The following is a 23,986-nucleotide window of genomic DNA, read 5'->3' as shown; positions in this document are numbered from 1 at the left end:
CACCCCGGGAGGAGCGGATGGACGAAGCGCCCTCGACCCCCAATCCCCAGTCGCTGACTCGGTGGACCTGGACCCGCCCTCGCCGTCGCCGTTGCCGTCATTGCCCCAGAAAATGCCCTCAGGCCTGGACATGTGCCATGGCAGCAGTTTTCCAGAGAATGTTCTTGTTGCCTCACAACCAGATGGTGGGGTATGGTTGGGAGTACGTTGTCCTCCACAGCTACAGCTCCCAGCTCATCTCTACATCCAGCGTCCTGCCTCCCTCCCTGTTGTCGTTCGCAGCCTCGCTACACTACAACTGTGTGGCATTTCGAGGTCGGAGGAATGTGCTGGAATAAGCTGTCATCAGCACATCGGGCGGCAAAGAGATTGTGAGAAATTCGATAGAGGCCAAAAACAGACTTGCAGGCAATGCGCTGCCAACGCCCTCTCAACCACCAGTATTTAGATCGCCGCAACAGACAGGGGGGCCCAGTCAGTTTGAATCAGTCATACAGTGAGTCAATGAGTCGAGTCTTTTGTCCTACCCCAGACGGCAGCAACTGCAATCAGAGCCTCTGTCTCAGGCAGCACATAGCGACCAGAGTAGTGGGCATAGTGGGACGAGTTCTTCACCAGCAGTGAGGCTAAAGTGGACTATTAAAGAAGAGCTTTTACCACCACAACTAGCTTAAGTTAGGTAGCTTTCTTATTCTGATGAATAAAGAACACTGTTAATACATGCACGCCGTTGTGTTACAGAAAGAGGTTACCAGCCACCAAACAACATCCTCTCCTTGCTTCCCATGGTACGAGTGTACAGTGGCAATGAGACGACAGAAAACGTCAGTTCCGCCATTTGGGATGCACTGAGGAATGTTTTGACATGACGTGATGTGACAGCCAATGTGAATTGGCCTTTAAGCTATCAGGAAGTCTCAAACCAGAACACACTTTAGTGCTGGAGGGCGGGAGGCGAATTGAGCATGGAAACATACCCTACGTTGTGAATAAGCCACTTCTCCTCCATATCCTTTCTTGCAGGAATGCTAGTCTGACAGAGCACACAGAAGAACTTATCTGAAGTTAGGAAAGTAGGAGAGAGGTGCTTGCCACAGTAAGGCTTTGAGGCGCTTTTGAGTCATGGCTGGATAGCTCAGTTGATAGAGCATTTGCCTGGATCCCAGACTGCACACAGTTTTAATCTGCAAAGGCTGACATGGTCATCGATCGCTTCCGATTGACCCAGCTGAGCTAGAACGCAGAGTTTTGCTTTTTGCTTTCCTGCTGTAGAATGAAAATTTAGTCTGAAAAAAAAATAGTTTGAAATATTGCTTTTTTGTATCTTTTGTGAAAGTAGCGGTACACACAGAGACATAGTATACAAGGGGCATTCAAAAAGAAACGAGCTGGAAGCATAATTACAGAAACCAGTACTTGTATGTTAGAAGTATTGACCTGGCTGTTGAGACACTTGTCCCACTGTGAGACAAGGCAGTGAATGGCTGTCTCATAAAATTCCCGGGGCTGTGATGGTAACCAGTTCTGCATGTACAGCTGGACGTCGTCGTCCACACGAGTGCAGGAAAGGTTATGTTGACGTTCTTCTTTAACCAAGATGGCCCCCACTGATCCACTTCCTGCAGCATGGGATAACAGTGAATGCCCAGCGTTACTCGCAAACCTTGACCACCCTTCACTGAGCGATCAAATCAAAACGACCAGCCCCGGGAATTTTGTGAGACAGCCATTCACCGCCTCGTGTCACAGTGGGATAAGTGTCTCAAAAGCCAGGGTCAATACTTCTAACATGCAGGTACTGATTTCTGTAATTATTACTCTGGCTCATTTATTTTTGAACGCCCCTTATACTTTCCTTCAACTTATAACTCAATATTTAAGACAACATCCAAACTGACCTCCTAAAGGTTGCCAAAGTTACGCCATTCCACGAAAAGGATCCTGAAAATTATGCAGTTAATTATGATCCAGTAGCACAACTCAGCACATTTCTAGAAACATTTGAAAAATTGTCTTTTACCAGATTGGAAAGTTTTATTAACAGATTCTGTTTAATATCAAAGCACCAGCATGACTTTAGAAAAAAAAAACAGTGGTGTATGAACATCTCAACATAACTTTAAAATCATCAGATAATAAAGAAATTGCTACTGATATTTCTTAAAATCTCTCTAAAGTTTTTGATATTGTCTACTACACGATACTCCTTAGAAAGGTACCTAATAAAAGTGGAAGAGGAACTGCAAACCAATGGTTAGAATCATATCTGTTAAACAGAGTACAAAAAGTTGAAATGAAATTAAAAAAAGACTACTGATGTTCATCAGTATACTGTGCACTCCTCTGAAATTATGTCTGTTGCATATGGTGTGCTACGAGACTCAATGCTGCGGCCATACTGTTTCTGCTACATATGCATGAAATAGATACAAAGCCAACTTCAGGCCATACTAACCAGTTTTTGATGACACAAATCTCTGGCACGCTCCTAAACAACCAAGAGCTATCCAATGAAAACTCTGTTAAGTTTCTTGGTATATGGCTTGAAGAAAATCTTAAATGCAACACACATATCAATTATATCTCTAATAAGGTGTAAACTGTGTGTTATGTTGTAATGGTACTCAGCAAATCAGTCATCAAATTATTCCTTATATAAGTATTAATTACTTTTACTTTAAGTATTAATTACTTTTACTACAGATTACCATATGGAATCATATTTTGAGGTAACTCACCCATCTACAAAACGCAAAAAAGAGTAATACTCGTACGTATAAGATGTAATCTGAGATATAATGAATAATGCACGCAACGTTTTAAGAGACTTGGCATTATGACACTGCTATTTGTTTAGATTTATTGTGTTACATCATTCATTAAGATCTACCAACGAAACACAGATAGCTCATTAACATTAAATGAAACTGTTAATATCTATGAAACAAGGCAGCGGGCTGACTTACACATAATTCGGTCCAGAACAACTGGTCACCAGAAAGGTGTCCTAGATGTAGAGATACAGACCAGTCCAGTTCAATCCCCAACAATCAATCTTTCCTTCTCATTCCATCCCGTAAGTCTCTCCTAATTCGGGGTTCTGGGCGACTTTTCCGAACCCTCCCCATTTTCTAAACCTCACCAGCTCTTTTCCTTCGCTCCTTTGTCTTCCCCTTCAACCCTTCTGCCTGAAGAAGGAGCCAGTGACCCCAAAAGCTTGTAAATGTAAATACCTTTATATGTGTGCTTTCATGCCAGCGCTTGGTGAGTAGATTTTTTTATCTGTCCAATTACGTTACATTTTCAATAATTGATTATTTTTCATTTATACAAATTCATAGGTCGATTTTTCTCTATCGATCACACTGGACCTAGTTCATTGTATTCTCTGGGTTTCGAAATGCCGGTGCGCATTCTGCCAACATTACTCGCAAAATTAACAGATATTTGCTGATAATTTAATACAGAGAAAAACATGTTATCTCTTTATCGGATTCGCTTGTTTTTGTTTGATAAGTGTCAGCTTGAGGAAAATAAACATACATTCACACTGTCGTAAATGTACAATTCTGTTAACATTTCCTGTAGATACTGTTTTGGTTTTCGTTGTAATAAAGGCTTTAAAGCATAGCATTTTTATGGGTTTCATTCTGACACTTTCAATCTTGCAATAGATGTAGGGCTAATTTATGCAGAGAATGTACATCGTCCGCAGAGCCGCGTGCGGCATACAATATTTGTTTATGACGCCGAGACTTAAAGAGTTATAAAAGGCGACAGGCTCTGAATTCGTACATTGCTGTGTGTTACAGTTATAATAGAAAACTGCTTTAAAGAATATATACCAGTTAGCACTCATTACCCTGTACCTGTTTATTGTTTGTGTTGGGGCTAGGATTTCGGTGGTTGAATATACTGTTTTGTGTTGGCAACATATTACAATATTGCCAGTCAGCTTTTAAACAAGTTTCCCACTTGGGTTCTTGCATACTTGTTTGTTGACTGAGCAGCAAGTGGGTGGTGTTTGAATATCTCAGCGAAATGGCCAAGAAATCACAAACGAACGTGCGTAAAGGGCCCGGAACTCTAGGCACAGCGTATCTTTTCGCATATAACGTTGTCCAGTTCTTGGGGCAAGTATATAATGTGAAACGTACTTTTCATAATCATGAATGAAAATGTTGATTAAATGTTTATCTCGCATTCCAGATGGTCGTATATTCTCTTCCTTACTATAAGACACCATTTGCAGCCCTCAAAGAGTGTTATATTGTGGGAAGTTGTTAAACTTCCTATATGCATCTTCCAGAATGCAGCTGCCCTAGAGGTAATAAAGTGATCTTTAAGGGGCAAATTTTCTATCAGCATTCTAATAAGAAAGCATATTTTCTTCATTTTAGTGGGTTGCTGAATCAGCAATACTTTCAGTGTGTAACACTGTGATATTAATGAGTGTGATGATGTACATGCACTTAGAACTTGTTTGTGTATTAGCTTTTCCCCTGATTATTGTTCTCTTAGTATATGCTACATTGACTTTAGGGCATGAACTTTATGGAAATGTTGCCATACAACTAGCATAAATATTAGTGATAATTTTGAGAAAATGTGAAAATCAAAACTTATGGAAGCGGTTGCTGTTCCTAGTATTATGCAATTTACATATTTCCCATGAAAATGTGTAAGGGCTTAGCGGTATTGTTTATGATGGTCTGTAAATCCCAACAAGGAAATACCCTGATGGATGAGCAATGAGGGTGTTTCCTAAACTCAGTGTCTACAAATTATTACCATGTCTTTTGTGCAGTTTAAACTTGTCTATCCACACTCTTTAGGTGCAGTCTGTAGTTGATGATTGGAATATAATTGTAGAATAATATAGGCCTATGTCTCAGTGTGACCCACTCACAGTTTCAATTGAAAATATGATTCCAAATTTATTGAAATCTCAGTGCCGACTGAGATCTCTGCAGTTACTTTCTGCATAAAAGCAAGGCACATTCACATTGTCTGTTTTGTACTAATATACCCTTTAAGTTTTATAAGTGTTTCTTTTTTATATTCTCTTTATGTCTTCTGCCGATATCACATATTCCTAATCTAATTCCCATAGCAGCAACAAATTTAAGTCAATTACATACAGTTACTTATATTTAAATTTTCTCAGTGTTCATCTAGTAACCTCTTTTCAAGGCACTACACATTCTGGTTAACTAATTTTCAGAGTTCTTAGAAGTCACTGACAAAATTACATCAGCAGAACTTAAAACTGTAATATCTTCTCCCTGAACTTCAACATCGTTTCTAAATGTCTCTTGGGGTTCATTTACTGCTTGCTCAGTGTACAGATTGAATAACATTGGTGGTAGGCTACAGCCCTGTCTTGAGTACCATCTCAACTACTGCCTCCCTTTTGAGTCCTTTCAATCTTACAACTGCTGTAAGATTTCTGTATAAGTGGTATATAACCTTCTGTTTCCTGCACTTTATCTGTGTTACCTTCAGAATTTCAAAAAGTTTGTTTCCGTCAACATTGTCAGAATCTTAAAAATAAATAAATCTACAAATGCTATAAATATAGGTCTGCCATTCCTCAGTCTATCTTGTAAAATAAATTGTTTGGTGAAAATATTCTCTCTCATGTTGTTACATCTCTGTAACTGATCATCTCTTTGATATGCTTGTTTCCATTCCTCTGTAAGTAATTCATGTTAGTATTTCGGACTTCAGTGCATTAAACAGATTGTTAGGTAATATTCATACCTGTTAGGTCCTGGCTTGTGTGGAATTGGGTTGAGTACATTTTTAATTAAGTCACAAGAGTGTGTTGTGTGTCTCTGTCACATTGATCCACCTCTCAAAAATGACCAGTGTGCATTTTTAAAGCATGACTTATATTATTTTATATTGAGAGCTTATTGTGTTAAAGTTTCTTTCCTGCCATTTTTCATCATTCTCCTCTCAGATTAGACAGGCTTTCCAGCTGAGGCCTTGATAATTCATACAAATACTTCTCCTAAGTCGTCTTTAATTTTCCTTTAAGTGGCATTTATCTTTCCAATAATCATGCAGCTTCTACAGTTTTTTATTTCATCTCTAGCAGTTCCTGCTTTGGCAGTTAGCATTTTCTGTCAATCTTATTTTTATATATGTCCAGCTTTAGTGCACTTGTGCCTACTAATGTTTCCAATAAGATTAAATGCATGTTGCCACTACCATTCACAACTTGTTTACAGATACAATTGTCTCTGAATTTGATATTAAAACAACTAGTAAATTTATGTGCAAAGGCTTCCATGACCAGTATTGTCAATTTGAATAAAATCGTTTTGGACATTAGATTGCATAACTGTAAATAATGGTTGTAGTTTTAAAATGAAGCAGCCAAATTCCCAATAGAAGTTTATTGCAACCAATAAATTGTTTTCCTGGCACATTGGCCAAATGATAAGTTAAAATTAAATCACAAAACATTGTAAAAAAATAAACAATAACAATATAAATTGTTTACAAAGAACAAACAACCAGCACAGTTTTTGTACCTTAAGTATTCTAAAGTTCACTGTTCAGTTACTCCTGAAATTTTGTAATTTCACCAAGTGAGGGGGCAGTTCAAATTCCCTTTGCTGATGCAGATTTAGCTTTCTTGTGCTTGTCTGTATATGCTGGAATGGTCCCTTTGAAGGTGCCTGGCTCATTTCCTTTTCCAATCTAAGCTTCTCTTTCTTCTCTAATAACTGCATTGTCTGTGGGGCATTAAACCCCAATCTTCCTTTCTTTTTTCTCAATAATTTTCAAAGTTCAAAGGTGTAAATAAAAAATAAATTCAATAAAATTTCTCTTTTGCTGCTATCATCATCATCTTCTTCTTCTTCTTCTTCTTCTTCTTCCTTTCAAGGGTTAGACTGTTGTCTGTTTTGAACTCACAAAAAAATCTTTTTCTAGGTCTTGCAATACCTCTTTTCTCATTTGGCTTGTCGTTCAGGGTCTTTTGAGGAATTCTGGGGCTTAGTATTATTATGAGGTGGTGTTTCCAATTTTCAGGGTATTTTTGAATTTTTTTCATTCACGACGAAAATATATTTAATTCTGTTCTAATATCTTTGTTTCTAATCATATCTCTTCTTGTCAGCCCTTTGATAATATAGGAACCACCATTACTTTATAGAATTTCATGATGGTTTCTTTTTGTACTTTATGGCCCAATATTCCACTAATGGTTCAACAGTCTGCTTGGAATTTGTGTATTTTATTTTCTGTATCATGGTCCAAATCAAAACTTATAGCACATCCTAAATAAGAGATTTGAGTCACTTGTTCTAAAACTGAGTGATCCAAAACTGTTTTTGCTCTGACTGGATATTTTCCTTGGATTGACATTATTTTTGTTTTGTTGCTACAATTTTAAAGTTATACTTCATGCAAATTTCATTCAGCTGGTATGCTGATGTTTGGAGGTCATCTTCATTCTTTTGAATAATAACGATGTAATCAGCAAACAAAAGTACTTCCAGATATTCCTCATTCTTTACCTTAATTTCTTTGTTTACTTTACATTTCCATTTGGGACACCACCTTATCGAAAGCATGTTCACTGTTAGGCAGCAGGGTTCGCGTGCTTCAATGAAGTCGAGAGCTTGGCCAGGGATAGTGTAGCTACTAGCAGGGCAATCCTAGCTGGAGCGGTCTTGACTGAGGAGCCAGGCGGAGTGTCCCACATCGTAAGACAGGCAGGGGTCTAGAGGCATGTTGAAATTAGCTTTCCTAAGGGAGACAACCCCAACAAAAAAATCTGGCATGTCGCGATACCTAGAGATGGCAGCGGTGCTTGTAACACAACCAGGGGATTATAAAATTACTGGCAAACTGATAAACAGCCTCGAATACAGGACTGGATCAACTTTTGCCATGATTTGTTCTGTAGTTAGTATGCTGGTGATTGATTGAAGCCCAAAATACAGACACAATTGTACACTGCCTGAGGAAAAAAGTGAAGCACCCAGAAGGGAAAATTCACACACTGAGAGTGTATTTGAGGTTCTTTAAGTGATTAAAATATCAAGTCACATTTACAATGAATGTGGCAGTATGAGCCCAGTAATCAGAATGACGGTGCACCCTCTCTGATCTGGATGCATGCTCTGATTCTATTGGCAGGCTATTATAAAGCTGTCTAATCTTTTGCTGAGGCAAGCTGGCCCAGCAGTCATTATACTGGTCCATGATATCCTGTATACTGGAACTAGGGCAGAGTTGATGTCAGAGCTTGTCTCACATATGTTCTGTTGGAGGGGGGGGGGATCATAGTGGGGATTTTATTGCTTTCAGGTGTCCCTTCATGCAGACAGTTCACAGAGACATGTACCATGTGTTGAAAAATAGTGCTATCGCATGAGAGGTAACACATGTGAGACGTTTCCTCAATCTCTACTAGCCATGACCTTTTAAGGTTACAGATACAGTTACTCCCTGAGTATTGATATCTGTACCTTACAATTAGCAGCTTTATGCAGTAGCACTATCGCCAGGGGAACCCAAAGGATTCGAGAAGCTTGGTTTGGCACCAGCTGTCACGGGTAGTATGGAATGCAAGAGTAGTGGGGAGTCGTGGCGGAATTTCAGGCTTGGATGAACGATATGTGACTGAGTGCCGTAAGAAGTTTGATAAATCTGTTAAATGTTGCAGTGTTCATGGATGAGATTGAGAACTCATCGATATTAGAAGCAAGCCATTAGAACAAAGATCGGTAGAAGCAGTGGTTACCCCATAAAAGTAATAACAAAGATCAAATAAGAGTTGAACGTCAGTACGTGTGTGCAGAACTCTAGGAATGTGTACTGTGCCTTGTACTAGAGACAATAAACATATCAGTGCTGTGAAGCTGTTGTCTGCTTTTGAATCCTTTTCATATCTATTGGAACTGAGTGTGAAGATTTTTAGTAGCAAGTGTGGTGATTTTGATAGGGCATATATGGGTAGGCATATTTTTAGTCTTCAAGTGTATGCTCCTTTGGAGTAAGAGGCCCACTCTAAGCTGTACAGCATAAGCATTAATCCGATCACACAGTTAAATTAACACAGCTGATTTTGTAGAGAAACTTGGTTGTGATAGAAACGAATAATGGAGTAGGCATCTTACAACCGGAGTTCATTCCCAGTGGCTCCCTGCACCGTGACACCAGGAGTAACACTGCTGTGTGTCATCTTCAACTTTTGTAGTCCTGTCTTCCTCAGTTGTGTGTAATATTACGGTATATTGATAATTTTTACTTATGGACCGTCTGACAGCAACTGAGTAAAACACAATTTTAGTGCCATATGCGTTTCGCCTTTATTTTCTGCAGGGCATCATCAGTGGCCTGGAATATGTACATATGTTTGCTATTTAATTTACATTTTTGTCACTGTACCTATAGGTTATAAACAGTTCTGGCGGTTGGTATTTCCTATTAAGTAGTAATGTCTTGAACTGTACTTACAGGTTGCCTGGACAATTTCTTACATATTACGCTCCTGTTGCATTTTTGATGTTGTACTTCTTCTTATGAATGCAAATTTGCGGTTTTTTTCCCACATTCCACAGCACTATGACCTGAACGCTTGTTTCAATGCAATGTTTAGGTTTCTGTTGCGGACTGTCAAATGTTTTTGCCAAAGATCAAATGTTATTGCCAAACTTTCGAGTGTAATTTTTGAAGTATCTGTGATGTATTCATGTGTGTGTGTGTGTGTGTGTGTGTGTGTGTGTGTGTGTGTGTGTGTGTGTGTGTGTTTTGGTGTGATATAATTTTTTTAAAGTTTATATATTCCTGATTGTTGAAATTTGTCCCTCTTGGTAGCTAGCTGGCTTAGGTGTGATTGGAGGGTTTGTCCAGGCTTATATGCTATTTTGAAGCCCTGTCTCTTTAGGATGTTTGCAACTCTGTGTGTTAGTTTGTGTGTGTAGGTCATGGTGTACCATCTGGTTCTTTTCTGTGTGGTGTTGTCATTTTGTGTGTTTTTTGAATGTGTTTGTAAGGTTTCAGCTTTTGAGTTCTCTTGTATTCCGGAAACGTTGTGTTTGTTTTGTATTTGTGTTTTTATTTTTTGATTGAGCCTGTGTGTCTCCAAAATGTTGAAAGAATGGTACCTCTCCTGAGGCCTCTGCAGTACTCACCAACAATGTTCATCAGGGATAATGCAGTATCATGATTCATCACTTACAATGACGCAATGCCGTTGATCAGCAGTCCATGCTTCCTGGTCACAGCACCACTCCAGATGCAGTATTTTGTGTTGTTGTGTTAATGGTTGTGTATGCGTGGGACAGCAATTCCCTAGTCTGGCTGCTGCTAGTCACCTCCGGTCAAGTGTGGGATGACACAGAATGTTGCTGGAAATCTGTTGTTTGTATTCAGGTGGTAGGCAAAAATGTGAAGGGCTGTGATGAGCTTGGTGCACAGTACGGTGATCCTCTCTTGTGGGATGTCGTCGAATGGAACACTGATGATTATCCCTGCCCTCATTTCCTATGCCGTGCAACTCCAAGCCACTGTAACATCTGAATGACCTACAAATCTGGATATTGCACAATTTGACCAGCCTGCCAAATGATAAGTAATGAGGCCTCTTTCGAACTCAGTCAGGTGCTGATTGTTGTTGTTGTGGTCTTCAGTCCTGAAACTGGTTTGGTGCAGCTCTCCATGCTACTCTATCCTGTGCAAGCTGCTACATCTCCCAGTACGTACTGCAGCCTACATCCTTCTGAATCTGCTTAGCGTATTCATCTCTTGGTCTCCCTCTACGATTTTTACCCTCCACGCTGCCCTCCAATGCTAAATTGGTGATCCCTTGATGCCTCAGAACATGTCCTACCAACTGATCCCTTCTTCTAGTCAAGTTGTGCCAAAAATTTCTCTTCTTCCCAATTCTATTCAATACCTCCTCATTAGTTATGTGATCAATCCATCTAATCTTCTGTAGCACCACATTTCGAAAGCTTCTATTCTCTTCTTGTCCAAACTATTTATCGTCCATGTTTCACTTCCATACATGGCTACACTCCATACAAATACTTTCAGAAACACCCCTGCGGGTCTGGGGTAAGAATAGGCCCGAGGTATTCCTGCCTGTCGTAAGAGGCGACTAAAAGGAGTTTCAACCGTTTCGGCCTTCCATGTGATGGTCCCCCTTGCGGTTTGACCTCCATTTTTCAAAATTCTACAGAAGTACGAGCCTTTTGGGGAAGGACGCCTTACGTGGTGTACCACTGGTCCTAAGTGCACTAAGACCTTGGCACTCAGCATTGTACCGGCGTTGTAACCATACCCACTATTCCTCAAATTGGGCCTAAATGCCTGATGGGTTGTACAAGTTACGCCCATAGTGCGTCCCCATCTGCACCTACGATCATGATGGGCACCAGAAATCCAGCACGGTAGCCAGCCCGTTGTGGTGGGGTCGTCATGTACCCTCTAGGTTGTAGCCCCCTGACAACACAGGGATCGTACTGCCGATACCTGAGCTGCACCCTCCCCACGTCGGCCAAGGAGTAGATGCCCGTCTCCTTGGGGCATCAGGACTCCCGGCAACGGTCATCCTGCCAGGTGGCCCTTGCTGAGGCTGGGTGGCGCCCGTGGGGAGAGCCCCTGGTCGGAGTGGGTGGTATCGGGGCGGACGTTTCGCAGATGAAACGTCAACACGTATCAGGTCGCTCTGCGGCCGAGTCTTTCAAAAGAAAAGGTACCATTTCTAGTTCTGGTTCTCCTGCCCTTTCCCCCTTGGCCACTCCCTGGGAGGAGGGACAGGCCCGCCGGCTTGGGGCGAAGTACTTCCCCCGCTATTTGGTCTGTTCTCGAACCGATGGGGGGACGTTCGCCACCTCCAAGCCCATGTTCTTTGTTCAGCAAATTGAGGACATCTTCGGGGAAATCGAGGCTCTCAGTAAGATGCGTTCGGGGTCCGTTCTTATAAAGACCACCTCCGCCACACAGTCGGCGGCGCTCCAGGCGTGCGACCGCCTAGGGGACATCCCAGTGTCCATTGTCCCGCATCTGGCACTAAATAGGACGCAGGGGGTTATTTTTCATCGGGACCTCCTGCTGCAATCTGATGAGGAGCTCAGGGCCAACCTGGAGCGCAGAGGCGTGCATTTCGTCCAGCGAGTCCAGCGCGGCCCCAAAGACCGTCGCATCGACACCGGGGCCTTTATCCTCGCCTTCGAGGGGGACGTTCTCCCGGAGAAGGTAAAGGTTATGTGCTACCGGTGCGACGTGCGACCCTACGTCCCGCCTCCTATGCGCTGTTTTCGGTGTTTGCGCTTTGGGCACATGTCGTCACGGTGTGAGGCTGAGCCCCTTTGTGGCGATTGTGGACGTCCTCTTCGTGAGGGACATACATGCACCCCACCACCTCGGTGCGTTAATTGTCCTGGCATCCACTCGCCTAGATCCTCAGACTGCCCTGCATATCAGAAGGAGAAGAAGATACAAGAACTCAAAACTTTGGATCGGCTCTCTTATTCTGAGGCCAGGAAGAAGTATGACCGCCTCCATCCCGTGCCGTTGACCACTTCGTTTGCCTCAGTTGTGTCCACTCCTTCCGCAGTATCCTCACCCCTATCCTGTCCCCCCTCCGCCTCCTCCGCCCATCAGGGGGCTCTGCCTCCACCTCCCAAATCCCTCCCTTCCAAATCCTCCTCCCCCGTGGCCCCCACCCCCTCTGCCCCAGGGGCCACCCTTCCTCCTCCTCTTCCTCTCCCCCCGCCACCTGAGAAGCGATCCTCTTCTCAGGCGTCCATCAGGGAAACGTTCCGGACCCCAGCTTCCGAGGCCCGGCGTTCCAAAACGGACCCTGCGCGTGAGGACCTTCTTCGGGTCCAGCCCACCATCCCTGTGCCTCCTCGGCCTTCCAAGAAGGCCTCCAAGAAGAAGTCTCTATCCCCCTCTCCACCCCAGCGCGTTTCATCTGACGCTCCATCCGTGAGTCGCTGCTCCCGGCCGTCCTCAGTTTCGCCAGGACGCTCTGCTGCCAGGCGCTCAGCTGGCCTCTCGTCGGCAAATGATGCTGCCACTCCTACACAACCAGGGACAGCGGCCGCAGCTGGCGACGACTCGATGGAACCGGATCCGCCTCCCGCCGGTTGTAGCGTTGTTCCCTCGCAACCTGGTCCTCCGCGGCCGTCGAGTTGACCAGCTCTTCCCCCGTCTTGTTCCCCCAACTTTTTGACTAGCGATGGCCTTGTTACATTGGAACATAAGAGGTATTCGATCTAATAGGGAGGAATTACAACTGCTCCTCCGCCTGCACTGTCCGCTTGTCCTTGGTCTCCAGGAAACCAAGTTGCGCCCGACTGACCGTATTGCCTTTACCCACTATACCTCGGAGCGGTATGACCTCACCCCTGTGGACGGTATCCCAGCTCATGGTGGGGTCATGTTGCTCGTTCGAGACGATGTCTATTACCATCGCATCCCATTGACCACCCCACTCCAAGCAATAGCTGTCCGTATTACTCTTTCTGCTTTTACTTTTTCAGTTTGTACCATCTACACTCCATCGTCATCTGCTGTTAGTCGGGCTGACATGATGCACCTGATGGTTCAGCTTCCCCCGCCGTTTTTATTGTTTGGCGACTTCAATGCCCATCATCCCCTTTGGGGCTCTCCTGCATCCTGCCAAAGAGGCTCCCTCTTGGCGGATGTCTTCAACCATCTCAATCTTGTCTGCCTCAATACTGACGCCCCGACTTTCCTCTCGGACTCTACTCATACCTACTCCCACTTGGACCTCTCGATCTGTTCTACCACTCTTGCCCGTCGGTTCGAGTGGTATGTCCTTTCTGACACCTATTCGAGTGACCACTTCCCCTGTGTCGTTCGTCTACTGCACCACACCCCATCCCCACGTCCTTCGAGCTGGAACATACCGAAAGCTGACTGGGGACTTTACTCCTCCCTGGCGACCTTTCCGGACCACGATTTTCTCAGTTGTGACAGTCAGGTCGAATACCTCACGGCTGTTATCATCAATGCTGCCGAACGTTCCATTCCTTGTACTACCTCTTCTTCACGTCGCGTTTCCGTCCCCTGGTGGAACGAGGCTTGTAGGGACGCTATCCGTGCTCGACGACGTGCTTTACACACCTTTCGCCACCATCCTACGTTGGCGAATTGTATTGAATACAAACAACTCCGAGCGCACTGCCGTAGAGTCATCAAAGACAGCAAAAAAGCTTGTTGGGCCTCTTTCACCAGCTCCTTTAACAGTTTTACTCCCTCTTCTGTCGTTTGGGGTGGCCTGCGCCGGCTGTCGGGCATTAAGGCCCACTCCTCGGTACCTGGCCTGACCTCAGGTAATGCGGTCCTCGTTGATCCTGTGGCTGTCTCCAACGCCTTCGGCCGGTTTTTCGCGGAGGTTTCAAGCTCCGCCCATTACCACCCTGCCTTCGTTCCCAGGAAAGAGGCAGAAGAGGCTCGGCGACCTTCCTTCCACTCGCTGAATCTGGAAACTTATAATGCCCCCTTTACTATGCGGGAACTCGAACGTGCGCTTGCACTGTCCCGGTCCTCTGCTCCGGGGCCAGATGCCATTCACGTTCAGATGCTGGCACACCTTTCTCCGGCGGGCAAAAGCTTCCTTCTTCGTACCTACAATCGCGTCTGGACTGAAGGTCAGGTCCCCATGCGTTGGCGTGACGCCGTCGTTGTTCCTATACCCAAACCCGGGAAGGATAAACACCTTCCTTCTAGTTACCGCCCCATTTTTCTTACAAGCTGTGTCTGTAAGGTGATGGAGCGCATGGTTAATGCTCGGTTAGTCTGGATTCTTGAATCTCGACGGCTACTTACTAATGTCCAATGCGGCTTTCGTCGCCGCCGCTCTGCTGTTGACCACCTTGTGACCTTGTCGACATTCATCATGAACAACTTTTTGCGAAGGTGCCAAACAGTAGCCGTGTTCTTCGATTTGGAGAAGGCTTATGATACCTGTTGGAGAGGAGGTATCCTCCGCACTATGCACAGGTGGGGCCTACGTGGTCGCCTGCCCCTTTTTATTGATTCCTTTTTAACGGATCGAAAGTTTAGGGTACGTGTGGGTTCCATATTGTCCGACGTCTTCCTCCAGGAGAACGGAGTGCCTCAGGGCTCCGTCTTGAGCGTAGCCCTTTTTGCCATCGCGATCAATCCAATTATGGATTGCATTCCACCTAATGTCTCAGGCTCTCTCTTTGTCGATGACTTCGCGATCTACTGCAGTGCCCAGAGAACATGCCTCCTGGAGCGCTGCCTTCAGCGTTGTCTAGACAGCCTCTACTCATGGAGCGTGGCAAATGGCTTCCGGTTCTCTGAAGAGAAGACGGTTTGTATCAACTTTTGGCGATATAAAGCGTTCCTTCCGCCATCCTTACATCTCGGTCCTGTTGTTCTCCCATTCGTGGAAACAACTAAGTTTCTAGGGCTCACGTTGGACAGGAAACTGTGTTGGTCTCCGCATGTCTCTTATTTGGCGGCCCGTTGTACACGTTCCCTTAATGTCCTCAGAGTTCTTAGCGGTTCATCTTGGGGAGCGGATCGCACTGTCCTGCTTTGCTTTTATCGGTCCATAGTCCGATCGAAGCTGGATTATGGGAGCTTCGTCTACTCGTCCGCTCGGCCATCCCTCTTACGCTGTCTCAACTCCATCCACCATCGGGGGTTACGTCTTGCGACCGGAGCCTTCTACACTAGTCCTGTCGAGAGTCTTTATGCTGAAGCTGCCGAATTACCATTGACCTTCCGGCACGACGTACTGCTGTGTCGGTATGCCTGCCGGCTGTTGTCTATGCCCGACCACCCCTCTTACCAGTCCTTCTTCGCCGATTCTCTCGACCATCAGTACAGGTTGTATGTGTCTGCCCTGCTGCCCCCCGGAGTCCGCTTCCGTCGCCTGCTTTGACAATTGGATTTTGCCCTCCCTACCACCTTCAGAGAGGGTGAGAGCCTGACACCACCTTGGCTCCAGGCTCCGGTTCATATTTATCTCGACCTCAGCTCACTCCCGAAGGAGGGTACTCCGGCTGCAGTGTATTGCTCACGGTTTGTCGAACTTCGTGCTCGACTTTCCGGTCACACCTTTATTTACACCAATGGCTCCAAAACTGACGATGGTGTCGGCTGTGCCTTTGTCATCGGGGCCGCCACCTTTAAATACCGGCTCCTCGACCAATGTTCGAGCTTTACGGCCGAGCTTTTTGCTCTCCATCAGGCTGTTCAGTATGCCCGCCGCCACCGCCATTCATCGTATGTACTCTGCTCTGACTCACTCAGTGCTCTTCAGAGCCTTGGAGCTCCCTATCCGGTCCATCCCTTGATTCAACGGATACAGCAGCCCCTCCATTCTTTTGCTGATAATGGTTCTCCTGTCAGCTTTCTGTGGGTTCCCGGACATTTAGGAGTGCCTGGGAATGAGGCTGCGGATGCTGCAGCCAAGGCTGCAGTCCTCCTGCCTCGGCCAGCCTCCCATTGTGTCCTGTCATCTGACGTTCGTGGGGATGTTTGTAAGAGGCTTGTGTCGTTGTGGTGGGATGCTTGGTCATCCCTCCAAGGAAACAAGCTCCGGGCAGTAAAACCGCTCCCAACTGCTTGGACAACCTCCTCCCGACCATCTCGGCGAGAGGAGGTCCTTCTGACCAGGTTGCGGATTGGGCATTGCCGGTTTAGCCACCGCTACCTGCTCTCCGGTGACCCAGCCCCGCAGTGCCCTTGTGGTCAGGCATTAACAGTGCGCCATGTTTTATTGTCATGTCCCCGTTTTAGTCAATTTCGTGTTGTCCTGTCCCTGCCATCTACTTTACCAGATATTTTAGCTGATGACGCTCGAGCAGCTGCTCGTATTCTGCGTTTTATAACTTTGACTGGCTTGTCCAAAGACATCTAACCGTTTTACTTATTTTATCTGCATCTTTGTCAGGTCTATCTGGTGTCCCCCCATCCCCTTGAGTTTTACTAGATTCCATGTGCTCTAACAACAGTGACTGGGCGCTAATGACCTCAGTAGTTGAGCGCCCTTAAACCCCACAAAAAAAAAAAAAAAAAAAAAAATATATATATATATATATATATATATATATATATATATATATATATATATATATATATATATATATATAAATTCAGAAACGACTTCCTGACACTTAAATCTATACTCGATGTCAACAAATTTCTCTTCTTCAGAAATGCTTTCCTTGCCATTGCCAGTCTACATTTTATATCTTCTCTACAATCATCAGTTATTTTGCTCCCCAAACAGCAAAACTCATTTACTACTTTAAGTGTCTCATTTCCTAATCTAATTCCCTCAGCATCACCCGACTTAATTTGACTACATTCCATTATCCTGTTTTTGCTTTTGTTGATGTTCATCTTATACCCTCCTTTCAAGACACTATCCATTCCATTCAACTGCTCTTCCAAGTCCTTTGCTGTCTCTGACAGAATTACAATGTCATCGGCGAACATCAAGTTTTTATTTCTTCTCCATTGATTTTAACACCTACTCCGAATTTTTCTTTTGTTTCCGTTATTGCTTGCTCAATATACAGATTGAATAACATCAGGGAGAGGCTACAACCCTGTCTCACTCCCTTCCCAACCACTGCTTCCCTTTCATGCCCCTCGACTCTCATAAGTGCCATCTGGTTTCTGTACAAATTGTAAACAGCCTTTCGCTCCCTGTGCTGATAGTGCTCAGTTATGTAAATATGCTCAATGTCCTCCACAGTGATCACTCAACAACTGAAGCTGTTTACGTGTCTCACCTTACCAGGCCTGATAACAATACTCAACATGAGCAGCTCTAATACACTTTGGTGTCTGTTCTTCCTGTCAAAGAGCATTTTGACTCTAATCAATGTAAATGTATATCCCTGTCAGTGGGGTGTACGTGTATGAAATTACATTGTCATCTGATCATGTCTCCTACATTGTCATCTGATCATGTCTCCAGATTGCTTCACATTTTTTGTCAGGCACTACGTTAATTTAGTGCCATGCAGTTATGCAGAATTTTAGGAAGAGATACTACAAAGACCTGTACTAAGCCAAACATAGGGCAGTTCACTCAGTAACAGGGGTGGTTTGTATCCCAAAACACTGTGTGCCAGTTACATACAATATCTTAGGTAAGCCTGGATACATTTCTATGTCAGGAAACATAGTACCTCAAATCAGTAAAGGTCAATATTTCAACAGAGATTCGTCTGTAAGGGTCTACTTAAATAAGGTGCATGGTACTCCTGTAAAATAAAAATTTGTCAACAAAACTAACTACACCATTATAATCATCTAAACATAAAAACTCTGTGAATAATAAGACCTGGAGTAACATAGATTGTGAAGTAAGTTTGATATTTACCAGATAATTACTTACTGAAAGTGAATTGCAGGAAGAACGAAAATTAGCTTTTATTTACTGTAGGAGACGGAGAGAACAAGTGTATTCTCCACGTCATTACATTTCAGATAGTGAGAAAAGTTCTACTGAGCAGCCACTGGAAATGATAAATTTAGAACCTTCTCTGAATATGTTCACATAGTGTGTCACGAGAAAGGAACATTTACACCAGACCATGATAGATCTCCTGCTTATTGCAAGTTGTCACCTCAACCAAATAGGCCATCCAAACTCTTAAGTCTAACCCTAAAATTCAGTGTTGTTTCTGCTTTTATCCAATTCTTGTGAATAAAGTGTCAGAAATTCTCCTATTGGGAACAACACAAGCCGTGTAATGGACATGTAGAACTAGGTCTTCCACTGCCACAGGGATAACAAGTGATAGTGACACTGAAAGTTTGGGCTGGTCCTGCAGATAAGCTAGAAAAGCCCAGTTGCTTTAGATGACTGTCGATGATAAGCAGGAGATTTGATTAAAAATTGTTGTCTCCCTTAGATTTTTATTCATACCCGTGCATTCATAATGTTACAGGTTTAGCGTTTCTAATTGGATTTCACTCATATCGTTTCAGCTCATTGCACTTCATTAAGTTCACTCTTGTTATCAATAAACTTCCAGGTGGTACAGCAAGTAGTTTAAATTTTCTGCACAATATTTTGACAACTGACCTAGGTGTCATCTTAAAGTGCTGCGAGTTTTGCTGTTATGTGTATTCACTGCATGGACACCAATACGGCAGTGAACTGTTGTTGGACTCATGCTGCTATTTACAGCTGAATGATTTATATCACCCCCCCCCCCCCCCCTGCCCCCGCCCCCCAGGTCCTAGAGTTTACACTGGTATTCTGATATTCTCGTGACAGGAATAATAAATCGTGTTGTGCTACCCGTACTTAATAAGTGCTCAATCACATGCTGAGAATAAACTTCAACACTTTTATTAATGCAAAATAACAGAAGGGAAAGAATCAGATACTATAGGCGATGAGCTAATGTAAACAAGTAGAGAACAGAATAAATATAAAGTAAATGAGTTAATGCTTATTACTTACACCTTGAAGTTTAACACAGTGCTCCAAGCAGCGGACACAAACTTAGTAGTTGAAGCCATTCATCTGTCTCCTCAGTCATGCAACCCGCATCACTACTGCATCTCTGGACGAGTGCGAATGGAGGTAATGTGTGCGACCATAGCAGTTGACATGTGTAGCCCCCTTGGTGAAAGCAGAACATGGAGCGTCTTTTCTGAGCCAGGCCAGGAAGCGGATATGTCGTCCAGAGTGGGTGGTGCATGTAGGTTCTGCAGCAACTTGTTGTGGCGGCAGGGCTGGAGGTCAGGGATGTATGTGCCTGCTTTGCAGCACTTGACCACAACATAGGTGCCTTCTTGAAAATGTAAGCAGGCTTCACTCTGCTAAGAGACAGGTGGCCTGTTTTCCATTCACAACAACCATTGTGTGTGTGTGTGTGTGTGTGTGTGTGTGTGTGTGTGTGTGCGCATGACATGATGGGTTCCAGTATAGTGTTTTTAGTCATGGCTTGATGCACTATGTACATAACATGTGTGGAAAGCCGTCATGTTCGTTGTGCACAAAAGTTGTTGGATAACCATGCCAGGATGCCTTTGTAGGTTTAATGCGGTTTACATGTTCTTGTAACTTGCAAAGAAACTCCCGTTGATCATCTTTTTCTGACAGTAGGATGGCATCAACTAAGTCCCCTAGCAGGTGCACCACATCAAGATGAATGTGGGTGAAATGTGAATAGCATCCGGGAACTATTCGATTGGGGAATGAACCTGTAAGGTGATTTTGTAAAGTTAGCAACACTGGCAAGTTCTTTTCCAGTCATAGCAGTATCTGTCCCTGACCACAAGGATCGCTTAGATACTAGCTTGCATGTTGACTGGACTCCAGGATGACAAAGATTATGTAAGGCCTCGAACAATGGCCAGCAAAATGCAATGGAGATGAAAGGGCGCGATCTGCCACTTGACACCTCACAGTACAATTTCTTGTTCTTTCCAGGCATGTTGTCTAGGTGTAGCTTAACTGTTGCCAGGGTCATTGTGCAATATGGTGAGCATTGCACAATGTGAGTGGAAATGAGAATTCAAACTTACCAGAGTAATCTCTACAAAATGTATTGTTATAACGTCAAGTTGAACAAATATATTTCAAGGACGACACAATACATGTAAGTCACAGATCAAGTAAACAAAGTAAGACGTGTGTACATGGTAACAGTCAAATCAGCACTGAGTCCAAGTCTAGCGGCCGCTGGCTGGCTGGCCGCTTAGGTGGCGCGGCTGCTGCATGGCTGGCAGACAGCGCCGCATGTAGAGGGCGTGCGTAACTGTGCGGCAGCACTTTGAAAGATCGGCGAGTCACAACACTTTTCCCCCCTTTGAATTTTTTGCACTGGTCTTGATGGAGGTGGCCTGTAGATTGCTAACATCTATAGGTGTTGTTTGACTGGCCGTAAAGTCTCGAAGGAGGGTTCCCGTACGGACGGAAGTGTCCCTGATGATAACAGGTCGAGATGACAGGAGACGTGGGGGTCGAATCTGCTGGGGCCCCGTGCCCCAATCTGCCTGTTGCAGCAAGTCCGGTTGTTATAACAGGAGACATGGGTGATGTGTCAGTGTCCGTAGGAGAAGGAGGTGAGTAGAGTTGCTCCGACAGATGATGGTCATCTGGTTCCTGCATGGGCACGTTTCCTGGTGGCGTCAGTTATTGTGCTGGCACCGATATGATGGTGAGAGGACTGAATTGTGAGTAATGAGAGATTCCAGTATCCCGAGCATCAGGTAGAGCCGAAGGTGGTGTAGCGGCATCCGGAACAGGTGTTACCAGCATACAAGGCCGAAGCTGGTCCGAATGATGCACTGCAACACACGTGTCCGTCTGGATTTCATACAGGCATCGGCTACGGTGTCGTAAGATGGGGCCAGGACTCCATTTTGGCCGCCTGACATATCCCCGTACCCATACGAGGTCGCCGGCGGTGAACCGGCCAAGCGAAGGCACCCGCGGCCATGAGGTGGAAGGCCGCAGAAGAGGAAGTAGCGTGCGGGGCTGTCGGCCATGTAAGAGCTCAGCCTGGCTGTGGTCGCCCATGGGGATGAAACGGTAAGAAGCCAGAAATTGGAGAAACGCATCATCAGCAGCAGAAGAAGTCAGGAGTTTCCTCATCTGAGCCTTAAATGTGTGGACCAGTCTTTCAGCCTCACCAATTGACTGTGGATTGAACAGAGGGGCCGTGACATGCATCACGCCGTGACGGGCACAAAAATCCGCATAATTGGAAGAGGCAAATTGTGGACCATTATCAGTAACAAGAGTAGAGGGAAGGCCTTCCAAAGAGAAAATGTGAGCTAGAGCATTGGTGGTTGCCGCAGTGGTAGGCGACATGCAACGGACAAAGAAAAGAAAGTGAGAGTAGGCATAAATAACGAGAAGCCAATAAGTACCTAAAAAAGGTCCCGTGAAGTCAGCATGAATACGCTCCCCGGGCTTCTCAGGTGAAGGCCACAGTGACAAAGATGACTTCGGGGCGGCGGCCTGTGATGCACAAGGGGCGCAGGCAGTGACCATGTGTGCGATTTCAGAGTCGATGCTGGGCCGGTACACTTGACGGCGCGCCAGAGATTTTGTGCGAGAGACACCCCAGTGTCCTTGGTGAAGCAGGCGCAAGACCGAAGCACGCAAAGACGCAGGTACCACAACATGCGGCGAAGCATTGTCGGTGGAAAGGAGGATAACACCATCCCTAGCCATGAGGCGGTAACGCAAAGCGTAGTAGTTCCGCAATGGATCAGAAGTCTTAGCGGACGGTCGATCTGGCCAACCCTTCTGAATACAGCATAAAACCCTGGAGAGGGTAGGATCAGAACCTGTAGCAGCCGCCAGCCGGTCCCCGGTGATGGGGAACCTGCCCACAACCCGCTGCTCGGCAACATCCAGGTGAAAACACAAAAGTTCGTTCCTATCGAATGCCAGATCAGGACCCATGGGAAGGCGAGACAGTGCATCAGCATTCGCATGTAGAGCCCTTGGCCGGAAATGAATCTCATAATTGAAACGAGACAAGTAAAGAGCCCAACGCTGGAGGCGGTGTGCAGCCTTGTCGGGAAGCGACATTGATGGATGAAACAAGGAAACAAGTGGTTTGTGGTCCATAACAAGATGAAATTTGGATCCATAGAGAAAAACACCAAACTTATGAAGAGCATAAATAATAGCCAAAGCTTCTTTTTCAATTTGAGAATATTTTCATCGGGCATCCGTGAGTGTTTTGGAGGCATAAGCAATGGGTTGTTCAGAACCGTCAGAAAAACGGTGCGCAAGGACTGCACCAACCCCTTATTGAGAAGCATCCGTGGCAAGAACAAGATGTTGGCCAGGTCAATATGTAGCCAGGCACGGGGCCAGTTTCAGCATAGTCTTCAATTTCTGGAAAGCCGCATCGCATGACGCGGACCAGTGAAAGGGCACGTTTTTATGCAACAGGCGATGCAACAGCTGAGCCACCGAAGCAGCAGACGGTAAAAACCTGTGATAGTATGCTATTTTCCCCAAGAAGGCCCGCAGTTCCTTAACAGATGTAGGGCGAGGAAGGGCATCGATCGCAGCGACAGTTTGTTGAAGCGGACGAATACCATCCCGAGAGAGTTGAAAACCCAAGTACGTGAGAGATGCCTGAAAAAATTTTGATTTCTGAGGGTTACACTTAAGACCGGCAGTCTGTAAGACATGAAAAAGTGTGTGGAAATTCTGAAGATGTTCTTCAGTGGTGGAGCCAGTGGCAACAATCTCGTCCACATAATTTATACACCCATGGACGGGGAGCAATAATTGTTCCAAGAATCGCTGAAAGAAAGCAAGGGCGCTGGCAACCCCGAATGGCAATTGTTGCTATTGATAGAGGCTGAAAGGCGCGTTAAGGACCGGGAACTGCCAGGAAGCAGCGTCGAGAGGAAGTTGATGATAAGCTTCTGACAGGTCAAGTTTAGAAAAATACTGGCCTCCAGCAAGTTTAGGGAACAATTCTTCGGGTCGGGGCATAGGGTAAGTGTCGATGAGGCATTGAGCTTTTACAGTGGCTTTGAAATCACCACAGAGACGAATATCACCATTGGGCTTAGCAACGACGACAGGAGAGGACCACTCACTGGAAGTGACAGGAAGCAAGACCCCTGAAGCAGTGAGATGATCCAGCTCCCATTTGACCCGATCACGAAGGGCCACAGGAATGGGCTGAACCCGAAAAAACTTAGGCCGAGCAGTGGGTTTGATCATGATATGAGCTTCAAAGTCGTTTGCACAGCCTAACCCAGGGGGAAAAAGGGATGAAAGTGTCATCGACAAGGAATCCAATTGAGCATAAGGAATAGCATCAGAGACAATATTGAGAGAGTCATCTATGGAGAACCCAATAACGCTAAAGGCATCGAAACCAGAAAGATTCTCCGCATTACTATGGTTGACCACAAATATGGGAACAATGTGAACGACGGATTTGTAAGGTACCTCAGCATTAAATTGTCCCAAGAGAGAAATCTGTTTATTGTA

At 45.0% G+C, this 23,986-nt stretch overlaps 1 protein-coding gene across 1 annotated transcript in view; it reads left to right on the top strand.

Moving 5' to 3' along the window:
- Positions 1–3,635: 3,635 nt before the first annotated feature.
- Positions 3,636–23,986, top strand: part of LOC126235969 (very-long-chain (3R)-3-hydroxyacyl-CoA dehydratase 2) — an 86,509-nt gene continuing 66,158 nt past the window's right edge. The window contains exons 1-2 of the mRNA XM_049944941.1: positions 3,636–4,133; positions 4,210–4,327. Coding sequence (XP_049800898.1) covers positions 4,042–4,133; positions 4,210–4,327 — 210 coding nt within the window. The 5' untranslated portion in view covers positions 3,636–4,041. The remainder of the gene's footprint in view (positions 4,134–4,209; positions 4,328–23,986) is intronic.

This window comes from Schistocerca nitens, chromosome 2 (genome assembly GCF_023898315.1).
Source record: "Schistocerca nitens isolate TAMUIC-IGC-003100 chromosome 2, iqSchNite1.1, whole genome shotgun sequence".
In the NCBI taxonomy this organism is placed as follows: domain Eukaryota; kingdom Metazoa; phylum Arthropoda; class Insecta; order Orthoptera; family Acrididae; genus Schistocerca; species Schistocerca nitens.
This window is presented reverse-complemented; position numbering and strand designations above follow the sequence as displayed.